Genomic DNA, 12,719 nt, shown 5'->3' with positions numbered 1-12,719 from the left:
TTTGTACAATGAGATAGATTTTAAGAATTGAACCACTTTTTCATAACCGTTTGTATTATTGAGTATGTCTTTGAGCTGCAATGGTAAATGGATGGAGTCTCTTTCACTTTTATAATCTGGACAATCTACCAAAATGTCTTGAACTGAGAGTTGACAGCTGCATTTTGGATATTCCTTTGGTGGTTCCTTCGTTATTAGATGTAGATAACTGCAGTTTGTGTGCCCAATTCGAAGTCGATTTATGGTGGTTTCTTTCTTGTCGCTTTTTATGAATGAATTTAGGTATTTCAAAGGTATCTTTTCTTATGCTATGTAATTTTGATAAAGTGTTCAGCCATTGGTAGTTTCATTTTTCTTTTATTTTTATAAATAGAAATTTTTTGTTTTCTAAGATATTTGGGATTGCAATGGGATAAATAAGTAACATTTTGGTTGCTTCTTTTGCAGCTTTATCTGCCATTTCATTTCCTATTATTCCTTTGTGAGCTGGCATCCAAAATATTATTATGCTAATCTGATTTTTTGACATGTCAATTATTTCTTTTTGTATATCTTTTATTAGTGGGTTTTTGTTTCTACTGTTTAAAATTGCTGATACACTTGATTTCGGATAGGTAAAAATTATGCTATTTTTTATGTTGGGATTGGTTTTTATTAGGATTATTGTTTTGTATTTGGCAAAGGCTTCGCACGTGAATATGGTAAATTGTTCAGGAAGTTTGGTGGAAAGTAGGGTTTCTTTTTCTGACGTAATGGCACAGGCTGCATTTCCATCTAATATTGATCCATCAGTGTAAAATTCTATGTGGTTTGGGTACTTTTCTTTTTCTGCTTTAAATAATGATTGAAAGGTATGTGCTGCGGTATAATTTTGTATTCGGATATTTAATGGTTTTCGGCTTTTATCGTGATCGTTGAAAAAGTTTGATAGATGGTTGGAAGAAATTTGTTTATATGATTTTTTAGAGAGTGATGAGAGGTGACTTGAAAATTTTAGGCATAGGTATTTTGTTCTTTCTTTAAGTGGAACTTCGTTGGTTTCTGCTAAAAGGCTGGATATCGGACTTATTCTAAATGCTCCTAACGCTAATCTGAGAGCTTGATGATGAATATTATCGAGTATTTTTAGGATGTTGTGATTAACTGATCCGTAAATTATGCGTCCATAGTCAATTTTGGATAGAATGATTGCTCGATATATTTTTAAAATGGAATTTTTGTCGGCACCGTGTTTTATGGATGCAATAGATTTGATAATGTTTAATCATTTTAAACATTCGGTTTTTAGGTGTTTGATGTGTGTAGTCCAAGAGAGTTTTTCGTCAAATATGAGTCCTTCGATTTTAAGATTTTGTTTTCTTACTAAAGGATGGTTTTCGAGGAGCAATTTAGGTTCTTTTTCAAATTTTTGTTTTGTTATAACTATAAATTCAGTTTTAGTTTTAGAAAATTTGAATCCTGTTTTTTCAGACAAATTTTGGATTTTATTAAGGGTTTTTTGCATAATTTTGGTTGTGGTATTAATTTCTTTTCCAAAACATGTTAACGTTAAATCGTCTGCGAATATTGATGCTTTTACTGGTCGGTCGATGTATGAAAAGATATCGTTGATTGTTAAAATGAATAGGATAAAGCTTAGAACGGATCCTTGCGGGACTCCATTTTGCATTTGAACTTTGTCAGATAGAGTGTTGTTTATTCTTACTTGTAATATTCTGTTTTTTAAGAAGTTTTTGACGAATTCTAGACAGTTTCCTGATATGTTTGCATCTTCAAGTAGGTAGATAACTTTATCTTTCTAAACCATTTCATATGCTTTTTCGATGTCCATAGAGACTACAAGAAGGTGACCTTTCTCAGCAAGAGCATTTCATGCTTCCGTTTCTATATTAGAGAGATAGTCCAGGGTAGAAAGATTTTCTCTAGATGCGAACTGATATGGGGAAATCATGTTTTTTTGTTCTAGTACCCATTTTAATCTGTTACTGATAACTTTTTCCATAATTTTACAAAGATTGCAAGTTAATGATATGGGACGATAATTAGTTGCTTTTGAGTGATCCTTGCCTGGTTTAGGAATTGGAATGACAATGGCTTCTCTCCAGAGATCAGGAAACACTTGATAAGTCCAAATAAAATTGTAGAGGTTTGTCAAATATTCTATTTCCGATTCAGGTAAATTTTTTAGTAGGTCGTTTGGTATTTCATCAGGACCTGGGCTGGTTTTTCCTGCTTTGGATAAAATATGTAGAATCTCATATTTTGTGATGGGTTTGTTTAAGGAGTCTAGATAATCTGGTTCGTTTGATAGATTGGAATTAACTTCTTGGTTAGTTCTTGAGTGGATTTGATTTTCTTTGTTTATTAGGAAATTTGGATGATAATTTAATATATTTTTATACATGCTTTTTGGAATCTTTAAGATTTTGAATGCATTCAGGGCTAATCCATGAAAGTCTTTTAGTTTTTGGTTTATTAGATGATTTGGGAATAGATTTTTTTGCAGCATTAGTTATAATGGCATTAAATTCAGAGAGAATGACATTTATATCTATTAAATGTGGTTTTGAGATTGTTTGAAGGTTAGTTAGGTTTTTTATTTGGTCATCTATGAGGTTTTAATATTCGGTCCAATTTGCTTTAGTCCAAATCCATTTTTGATGAGAAGTTGAGGGGATGTTATTTAAAAGTTTAAGAGGTTTAGTTATGGGTAGCAGTACAAAAGAACCAAAACAGAAGGTCCAAGACAGATTATCCAAAGCGAAAGGTCCAATAATTAAAAAGTCCAAATGGAAAAAATCCAAAATCTGAAAAGTCCAAAGTTCAAAAATTAGAAAAGTCAAAAACTAAAAAAGTTATTTAAAATAAATCAACAATATATTTGTTGATTGATATTTAACCAATGTTATTGAAATAAACATTACTTATATACATAAATATATTATATTCATATGTGTGTTATATTTCAGAAACATTGTTTCCAAGACACACCACGTGGAGGTAACTGTTCCCATAATTACAAATAATTGATAAAATATAGATGGTACTACCTTAAAAGTACCATCTACGAATCATGTTGCACTGCTAAACAGTGCCCTTAAATTGTCTGTAGTTGTAAATATTATTATTCTACCAGAAGTTAAAGCTGTTCAATCAAATTGATGAGCAATGTCTGAGGTTGAGATTGACAGATCTATAGCGCTTTCATTGCAGGTAATAGAGTTAAAATGTGTATTTTGTCTATTATTTAATACTACTAAATTATTATTATCCAACCATTTTTCTACTATTTTTCCTCTGTTGTCAACTTTTGAGGATCTCCAAATGGGGTTGTGACTGTTGAAATCACCAACAATTAAAAAAGGTTCAGGAAGTTGTTTAATTAAATTTTCTAAGTCTGTTTTTTGTAAATATTGACTGTTAGGTAAATAAACATTACATAAGGTTATTTGATCTGTGATTTTGATTTTATTTGCTACTGCTTCTAATGGAGTGTTTAAATCTACTTCTTCACTATAAATATTATTTTTAACAAAAATTGCTACTCCTCCTCTAGTTCTTTTTCCGGTGACTCTGAGGTATTCTTTTTAGCTTTCTTTTTTGCTTGTTTAACTATTGAGTTCGATGTTTTTTTCGCGTTATTTGACTGCTAGTGGATTCGCAATCAGACGAAATTTCAGAGTCATTGGGACTAGTTGGATTATACTTTAATTGATCATTGTTGACACTGCTGGATGAAGTTGATATTAATGCTCGTTTCGCGGGAGAATAGTTATTTGGTTTTGAAAAAGGAGGAAAAATGAGATTGTTTGGATTAGTGGGTGGAAGTAAAGGAAATTCTATGTCCTTTTGTATTGACAAGTTGTATTGAGTGCTTGAACTGTTTTCTGTTTGGCTAAAGGGGGTGAAATTGTGGTTATTGTCTTGCAATTGTGTGTTTTGATCTTGAGTCATAGGACAGTCTCTGGCAATGTGGTCAGCTTTTTTGCATAAGAAGCATGTCACGATATCTGATGTTTTGAAATAAAGTATTTTCCGTCGTCCAGAACGATAAACACGTCTGTACGCTATCGATGCTTACAGTCTACTGACCGCATTTTTTGTTATTTCTCCAAGAGAGAAACCTTCCTTACGTAGGGCACATATTTTTACTCTTAAATCATGATTTTTATTTTTGATACATTAAAAAATTTTGCAATGTTAACATATGAAAGTCCTTCCTCACGCAATTTACAAATTTTATCTCTCAAGTTCCGACTAAATTCTTTTCTCGGTGTCATTTCGTCAATTTCACATTAAAAACACTCCAAATTTTCTAAATTAAAAAACACTTCAACAAATGTTGCGTCTTCACAATAACAATATATGTATGGAGTAAAATTCCTGTAGCGTACTAAGTAAAAAAAGTTGTTCGGATCGGGCTGTAACTTGCACATAGTTTTCCTATGGCTGAGTACTTCAACCACGAAGTATTGTTAGATTTTATCAAAAACTGTAGGAGGTGGAAGGGGTTGAATTTTGTTAAAAAATGTAAAGAGTGAATTTTAAACAGTAATGTAATGTTAGCCAATTTTTTATTAACAATCCACTAATCCAGAATACTTTATATTGGACTTGTTGCATGTAGAATTAAGTCAGCTTTTAATTGGTAGCTTCAGAATTGCATTAACTTTATTTATTTAAAAAATACTTAATTTTTTATTAACATTAATTAATAAATTAATTAATATCCCGAAAACAAAAAAGGACATTTCCATATTTTTTGTCTTGAAAATACACGTTTTTAACTGTAAAAAAAATAAAATAAAAAAAGACCGATCTTAAAAGAAAAGTCGCGCATAAAAAAAACCAAAAATTAAACAAAGTTATTGTCTAGATTGAAGTTCAAATAGAGTGTATTTATATAACGAAACTACACGCTAAATTTCAAAATGATTGATTAAAAACTTTTTAAGTTAGAGTGTACACAATTTCAAAAAAAGTCGTTTACACTCTAAAAAATTCCGATTTAAATTTACAATGTCGAACGTTGGAAATTATTTGCTTCACATCCGACGTAGTAATCTTACAGAAACTGGTATTAAAACATAACCTCAGCGTAATTTTACAATCCGTGCGTGTTATTGTATAATCTAAGATTTATTGATGTTAAGAAATTTATTATTAATCAATAATATTATAACTTAATTTAATATTATATACTATACTATAACTATAATTATAATAGATTATAATAAAATTATAATATTCTTATTCTTATCAAGATAAGTTAATATAAATTATTAATTCATAATATTAATAAAAATTATACAAAAATTACACTAAAGATGTAACTATACACGCACTAATACGTAAAATAACTAAGCGTTGTAAAATAACACAAGTAAAGTAAATTTACATCAGAATGTTAATTTAGTACGTCGGACTTAAAGCAAATATTTTCCAACGTCTGACATTGTAAAATTTCAAGTTTTGTGTTAATTTGCAGTGTAGAACGATGTAAAGTTTACACATGGTAGTGTAGAATTACAATTCTAGGTTAAATTACTACGTATAACGATGTAAATTTACCACATCGAACGTTGTATTCTTGCTGAGTGAAATAACACGACGCATGTTAAAATGCAATATCTCTTTTTACAGTGTAGAGAAAAACGTGTCAGAAAAAGTTAACCCCTACACGGGGTGCTTGAACGAACTTTAAATGTCGACTTTTTTTACTTCGGATTTTTTTCTTGCATTCGATTCAGGAGCTTAAACATAGTGTGCAAAATAATTTTTAACGAAATTCATCGAGCCGTTTTTAAAAAAGATATTTTTTATGTTAGAAACCAATTTTTTAGCAATTACATATAATAAACAGGTAATATTTCGATTAATTCAATTAATTCAAAGCTACCGATGTTGCGGTAATTAAAGTACATAATAAACAAAAGAAAAATATAAAATTTAATGTATAACATTGTTTGTTAAAAAATGTTAATTTTTTAATAACTTATGATATGTAAACATTAGTTTTCATTCTATTTAAAGAATAAAATCTATAATTTTATTAATCTACCTATTTTCTTAACCAATTAATCGGCATAATATATTTTTGATTTTTGAAAAACTTTTTTTTTAATACAAAAAATAACTTTTTTTAAAAAACTGCTCGACGAATTTTGCTAAAAATTATTTTACACACTATTTTTAAGTTCACACGAAAACTACATATTCAAGAAACAAACTGTCTAAATTTAAAGTTAATTGGTTGAATAGTTTTAAATAAAAGTGTGAGAAAGTTGAAAATATAGGTAGGGGAGGATGGGGTAAGGATAGTTAGGTAAGACATTTTTGGATCTAGTAGCTAAAATTCAAAAGGCATCAGAAAAAGAATAGTATCGTTCGAAAGCCTGTTTATTTAGCTACAATTTTGTAATACATTATTTTGCTGTGGATTGCAATGCCTTCGAGATATTTTTTTTTTGCTTAGGGACTATTGGGAAATCTGTATACAGATACCTTGGCTTCCGCATGCCAAGGTTATGTGGGGTTGGTAAAAAAAAAGAGAACACTAAACAAAATAAGCTGGCGAACTACTACCAGCCCCGACCCACTAAAACCCGTCAACCCTTCTTGGGAGCCCTTTGATCCACCCTCGGTACTGTCGTGAAGACTTTTGCCTTTGAGGGTGGCGCTCCAACTCTGTCACAAAAGCGACTTCGTCCATTCTTACGGACATCCGGCGTCATTCGTAATAAAATAGTAAAAAACGAAAATCGTAGTCCAGGCGGAACCAACAGCACACCAGAAAAGAAAATTATAAGTCAGTAAATAAAAAAACAAAATATAAAATAAATGAGTCAAAATAAAATTGTAAAAAGACAAATACTAAATTTAAACACATAAAATATAAATAAAACTGTTAAAAGACGGACGGATATATAAGACAAGAATATTAAAATTGTAAAAAGACAATACAAAACAAATGATTATAAAATTGTAAAAGGACAGTAAAAGACAAGTAAACACAAAATTGTAGAAACAAGAAAAAAGACAAAATAAATAATGAAGTCAATAAATAAAAAATAAATAATAAATAAATAAATAAAATAAGTAAATAAAAAATAAAAACTCTATGCTGTTAATTACGCCTTTCTGCGGCCATCGAGATCCTTTCTCATCATAACAGAGATGATAAAGGTCTCGATGAGCCGCCAGTTTTCCTGGGACTGGATCATCAGCGCTACCATGTTCTCCGGTGTAACTGTAGCGTTTACACCGATGAACATGGCCTGCCTCTCCAAGTCCCATCGACTGCAGGCGAAGAGGGTGTGCTCTGCGTTGTCCACAGGGAACTGGCAGTAAGCACACTCCTCGCTATCTATCTTCTTAAAGCGCTGCAGGTACGAGTTAAAACACCCGTGACCTGTCAGCGCTTGCGTCAAATAATAGGAAACTTCACCATGTTTCCTACTTAGCCAGGTGTCGAGTGTCGGTATAAGGCGATAAGTCCATCGACCTTTTACCTCCCCATCCCATCTCTCCTGCCATTTTTCTATGAGCCTGCGCCTCGCTTCAAAGCGGATGCGGTCCTTGCTGGGTAGATCTTCCTCTTCAAAGGAATTCGCCTCTTTGAGAAGGAGGATAATTTCCTCCCTCTCAAGCGCCAAAAGATCTGCTGGCGGGACACTTGCAAGGACCTGCACAGCGCTCGTAGATACTGTCCGATAAGCAGAGGCAATACGTGAAGTAATGCATCTCTGCGCGGACAGCATCTTTTTACAGATGGTTGAACATCTGTTTGTTCTCAGGGAGGGGGCCCACGCTGGTGCTGCGTAAAGCAGCTTAGCGTCGGCGGCACTCGCCACCAGTCTCCTTTTCTTCTCACGGGGGCCTCCAACATTTGGCATCACCCGTGCTAAATTAGCCGCACATTCGATCGCCATGTTCGACGCCGTAGCCATGTGGTGATGGAAGTTTAACCTTCCATCCAGTTCCACACCGAGGTACTTTATCTGTCTCCTCCACTTGACCTCGAATTCGTCTATCACGATTCGTGGGGATTTATAACCACGTCTGTCTGTGACCAGCAATGCTTCGGTCTTTTCGAGGGCCATTTGAAGACCTCTGGTTTCCAGCCAGCATTTTGCTAGCCGCAGACATTCGTTCACCAATGTCCCCAGAGCTTCCGCCGAGTCGGCAGCGCACACGATCAACGCGTCGTCCGCAAAGCCGACGATCACCGCACCTTCGGGCAGGTTCATTCTCAGGAAGTCATCGTAAGATACATTCCATAAAAATGGTCCTACCCTCGAGCCTTGAGGGGCCCCACGCTGCATCTCTTCCTTGAGAATGCAGGTGTCTCCCTCGTAAATAACCCACCTGTCGCTTAGATAATTATCCATTATCCGCAACAGGTAGGGCGGTATACCCTTCTGTATCATCGACTCGATGAGATCTTCCCATCTCGCGGAATTAAACGCGTTCCGTATGTCTATTGCTACCAACGCGCAGAAGCTCTTCTTTTTATCTGGTCCCAATTTGTTTTTCCCTTTTCTGGCGAGGTCCACAACTGCCTTTACGGCATCAACTGTGGACCGACCTTTGCGGAATCCAAATTGGTTATCGGATAGACTATTGTCTCCGGTCAAGTGAGATTGCATTCTCTGCAGAACCATGTACTCTAGAAGTTTGCCCATCGTATCCAACAGGCATATAGGCCTGTAGGATGAGACCTTATCTAGAGGTTTGTCTCCCTTTCTTAGGAGGACCAGACTTTGCCTCTTCCAGTCTAGAAAGAACTCTCCTCTCTCTAGGCAGCGATTGAAGATGTCCAGCAAAATCTGGGGGAAGCAACAATCACCTCTTTTAGGATCTTGTTGATTATCCCATCGATTCCAGGCGCCTTGCCTGTCTTCAATCTTCTACCTGCTGCTTCCAATTCTTCAAGAGTAAAGAGTTCTTCCTCTGTGACTATGCAAGAACTCCAGTCCTTCCTAAGCCACGGCTCTGCAGGAGGAAACAGGGCTTTTATTACCTTTCTGACCCAATTGGGATTGTCCAGGCCGGGGGTCTTTTGCCTCGTTACTAATTTCTTAGTAACGATTTTAAAAGTCAGACCCCATGGGTCCTTCTCGACGTCCTCGATTAGGTCCTTCCAGCTACGGCGTCGCGACGCACGGATCTCTTTGCTGAGGTTCTTTTTGGCCTCCTTGTATGCTTCCTTGAGCAAAGGATCTCCCTTAGATCGGGTATATGTCCTTCTTGCTCTGAAACATGCCTTTCGCAAGGAGGCCAACCTTTCTGACCACCAGTGCAAGGATTTCCTTCTGGAAGAGGTGCCTTTGCGACGCGGCATTGATACATCACAAGCGTTGATGATAATGTTCCTCACCGCTCGGACCTCTTTCTCCAGATTGTTCGTCCTCTTCACCCAGCCCAAGTCTTTAATGAGACAGGCTTCTTCAAGGGACCGGTCGAACTTCTCCTTGTCGAGTCTCTTAGTGTTCCACGAGGGGCTTTTTCGACTAGGGGACTAGGCTATTAGCGGAAAATTAAAAAAAAATTTAACTATCCTTGCTCCACTATTGGGGCAAGGATAGTTATCAAAATTGTTTTTACGAAAAATAATCAAAAAAAGACATTAAATTTGGGGGTTTTTTAATTTCATTGGATAAAAGCACCTCAAAGCACTACCAAAAAAATTTTTTGGACATAAATAAATATTTAAAACAGTTAATATCTGAAACAGTGTTTTAAACAGAACTGAGACATTTTAGAAAAAACAGGATTTTTACAAATAAACACGTAGCTTCCACAAATGATATCGCATCAAGATCAAATTTTTCTTGACGTCTTTTGGTGTTAAAACAAGTATATATGATGAATGGTGCCCTTTTTGAACAAGCAGTGTAGGCAATAGAGCCACTAACTATCCTTGCCCCTTAACTATCCTTGCCCCATCCTCCCCTATACAGTTTCGAGAAAAACACGCTTAAAGATTTTAAGTAGAAATTAAAGAAAACAGTGATTCTTACTCAATCGGCGATTACAGCTTCGTCCATAGTTCATTCTTTGGATTGTAAAAGATCAAGTGATCTAATGCCAGTCAAGTAGCAGTGAATACCTCTAGTTAACGCACTCGACGACTTGTTGTATGTAGCTACTCATTTTATATCAGGTTAAGACCTTGGAAATACTTTAGAATAATTTTACCATGTTCTTAAATAGTTATACTAACCAAAAATAAAAAAAAAAAAATTCGATTTTTTGAAAAAAAAATCACTGTAATCTCCCCTTAACTTACAAATATAAAAATTATATTCATGTGTTTACCATAAAATTTATTGTGTCATGATTTTTTAATCATTAAAATTTTTTACATACTGGGTTAATTCCGGTGACAAAATCTTGAACTTAAACCACTCTGACTAATACTAGATTAAACCATAATTTTAAAAATAATTTTCATACTTATTATACTTTCTAAAATTTTTATTAATTTTATTATGTTTTACAGCCTGCAAACGATTAAGGAACGCTGATTTAGAGAAAAAGATGGTGTGGACAAGGAGAAAAATTTGCCAAGTAAAAGTCAAATCGTATTTGTACATTTGTTTTTCAAACTAAAATATAATTGTAAGAAAATAAATTTCACTTGTTGTGGACAAACATGCGATTTGTTAAGTAAACTTGAGATCATATTTATAACTTTATTTTTCATTACAAAATCTAAATGTAAGAAAGAATAATTATACCTTTAAATTTTAAAAACACTTAATTAAGTGACAAATGTACAACACAATCATTTATTCAGTTGCCACATATATTGCAAGTTTTATTACTGAAATTATTTATAACTTCTTTTTATTTAATTTTGTATATGTAAGAAGATAAATTCAAATAGAATATCCTTTCTAAAATATTACTCTCTAAATGTGAATCAGTGAAATTTCACTGCTGAACCAGTGATAAGTATACCACTGGTTTCATTCAGTGAAAATTTCACTGGAAACCAGTGTATTTTCACTGATTGACAGTGAAAATCTCACTGATTGAATTAGTGAAATCTGTTTTATCGACAGAGTTTACTGATTCAATCAGTGAGGTTTTCAGTGTCAATCAGTGATAATACACTGGTTTACAGTGAAATTTTCACTAAATGAAACCAGTGGTATACTTATAACTGGTTCACCAGTGAAATTCAACTGATTCAAATTTAGAGAGTACTTTGTCAACTGAGTTGCCATAATAATTTTCGTAATAAGATATTTAATAACTGTTTTTGGAAACTTGAAAGGGTTTTTTCTTTTGACAAAATACTTTTAGATTTATCTTTATTTGTCAAAATTTCTTTTAAAATATTTGTAATTAAATAGAATAAAATTAATTTTTTTAATTAAACGTTTTATTCATTACTATGTGATTTAACAATGTTATTTTAATATATATATATAATACAAATCTACTATCGAAAAAAAGAAAATGACACAAAATGTACATTTTTCCTATTATTATTAATAGTAATAGTATTTACTTTTAGATAAATATATGTATAAATTTATCAATCATCTCATCAATTCATACATATATTTATCTAAATTTTTTTACCAACCCAGTCGAAAATCGTAAGTTTCCCTGAAGGGTTCACATGGCCTTCAGGTAACTGTTATGAAGGTTTCAAAAGCTTCATGGCAACTATTTATACAATAGACCTAAAATTCTGTGATATTTGCTTTCTGACTTCTTAACGGGAAGCTTTTTCTACAGCTTGTTGAATATCTGTGGACAGCTTCTAGCAAATGTCTACCAGTTTGCTTGGTGAATGCTTTCCTAATGCCTGGTTTAATGTGTAAGAAAGCAATTCTATTTGCTTTTCACAAGTTGCAAATTAATATGTAATTTAATTACCTTTTTTACACTTCCTGAAAACTAGAATAATTTCATTAAATTAAACTAAATCGAAAAATCATAAAAATTCTATAGTAATTTGTAAATCCGTTTTATACAATTAATAATTATTCTTTATATATTATATAAAAATTATTTTTCAAAGAAAACGTTTATTTTTAAACACTTAAATTATATTCGAAAAAAATTATATATAACTTGAGCAAAATTTGGGGTTAGGAATACGAACACGGTGAAAACCTTTTATATTGAATAATGAAAACAATTTCTTAAAAAAAGACAAAATATTTAATATTTAAAAAAAAAGATTATTATTTTTATACTGGATATTTATGAATATTTTTTATAAATAATATATTCTTTATTCTTTTAGAATTTCATAATTTATGAAAATGAATTTAACAGCGTATTAAATTATTAATCAATATTAATTGTGTAATTTCACTATAGAAAATTAATTGACAACTAACTTTTAATTGAAAGAAGATAATAATTAATTTAAAAAAAAGTTTATAATATCACTAATAGATATTTTATAAAACAATTGTACCCTTTTAAAAAGACTGTGGAAATACCGAGTCTGACGTAAATAATTTTTCTTTAATTCTTCAATATTTAAATATAATAATCTAATACATAATATTTTTACGAGATAAATAAAGATGGAAAGAAAGGTTAAAATTAATTTTTGATCATTGTCATTTTTCCGCTGTTTCCTGAAACATCCATGACGCTTCATTTAATTTTCGCCACCTGAACGCTTTCTTTTTATATATGCAAAATCCTGTAACTCTTTGATAACTCTCTCAAAGCTACTTGAATGC

At 32.6% G+C, this 12,719-nt stretch overlaps 1 protein-coding gene across 1 annotated transcript in view; it reads left to right on the top strand.

Moving 5' to 3' along the window:
* LOC127284407 (neural/ectodermal development factor IMP-L2) overlaps positions 1 to 11,388 on the top strand; it is a 127,841-nt gene extending 116,453 nt beyond the window's left edge. The window contains exon 7 of the mRNA XM_051309817.1: positions 10,505 to 11,388. Coding sequence (XP_051165774.1) covers positions 10,505 to 10,519 — 15 coding nt within the window. The 3' untranslated portion in view covers positions 10,520 to 11,388. The remainder of the gene's footprint in view (positions 1 to 10,504) is intronic.
* The last annotated feature ends 1,331 nt before the right edge of the window (positions 11,389 to 12,719 follow it).

The sequence above is a fragment of the Leptopilina boulardi genome, unplaced genomic scaffold, assembly GCF_019393585.1.
Source record: "Leptopilina boulardi isolate dan_hultmark-lab unplaced genomic scaffold, ZJU_Lbou_2.1 LbouV2_324, whole genome shotgun sequence".
Lineage (NCBI taxonomy): Eukaryota > Metazoa > Arthropoda > Insecta > Hymenoptera > Figitidae > Leptopilina > Leptopilina boulardi.
This window is presented reverse-complemented; position numbering and strand designations above follow the sequence as displayed.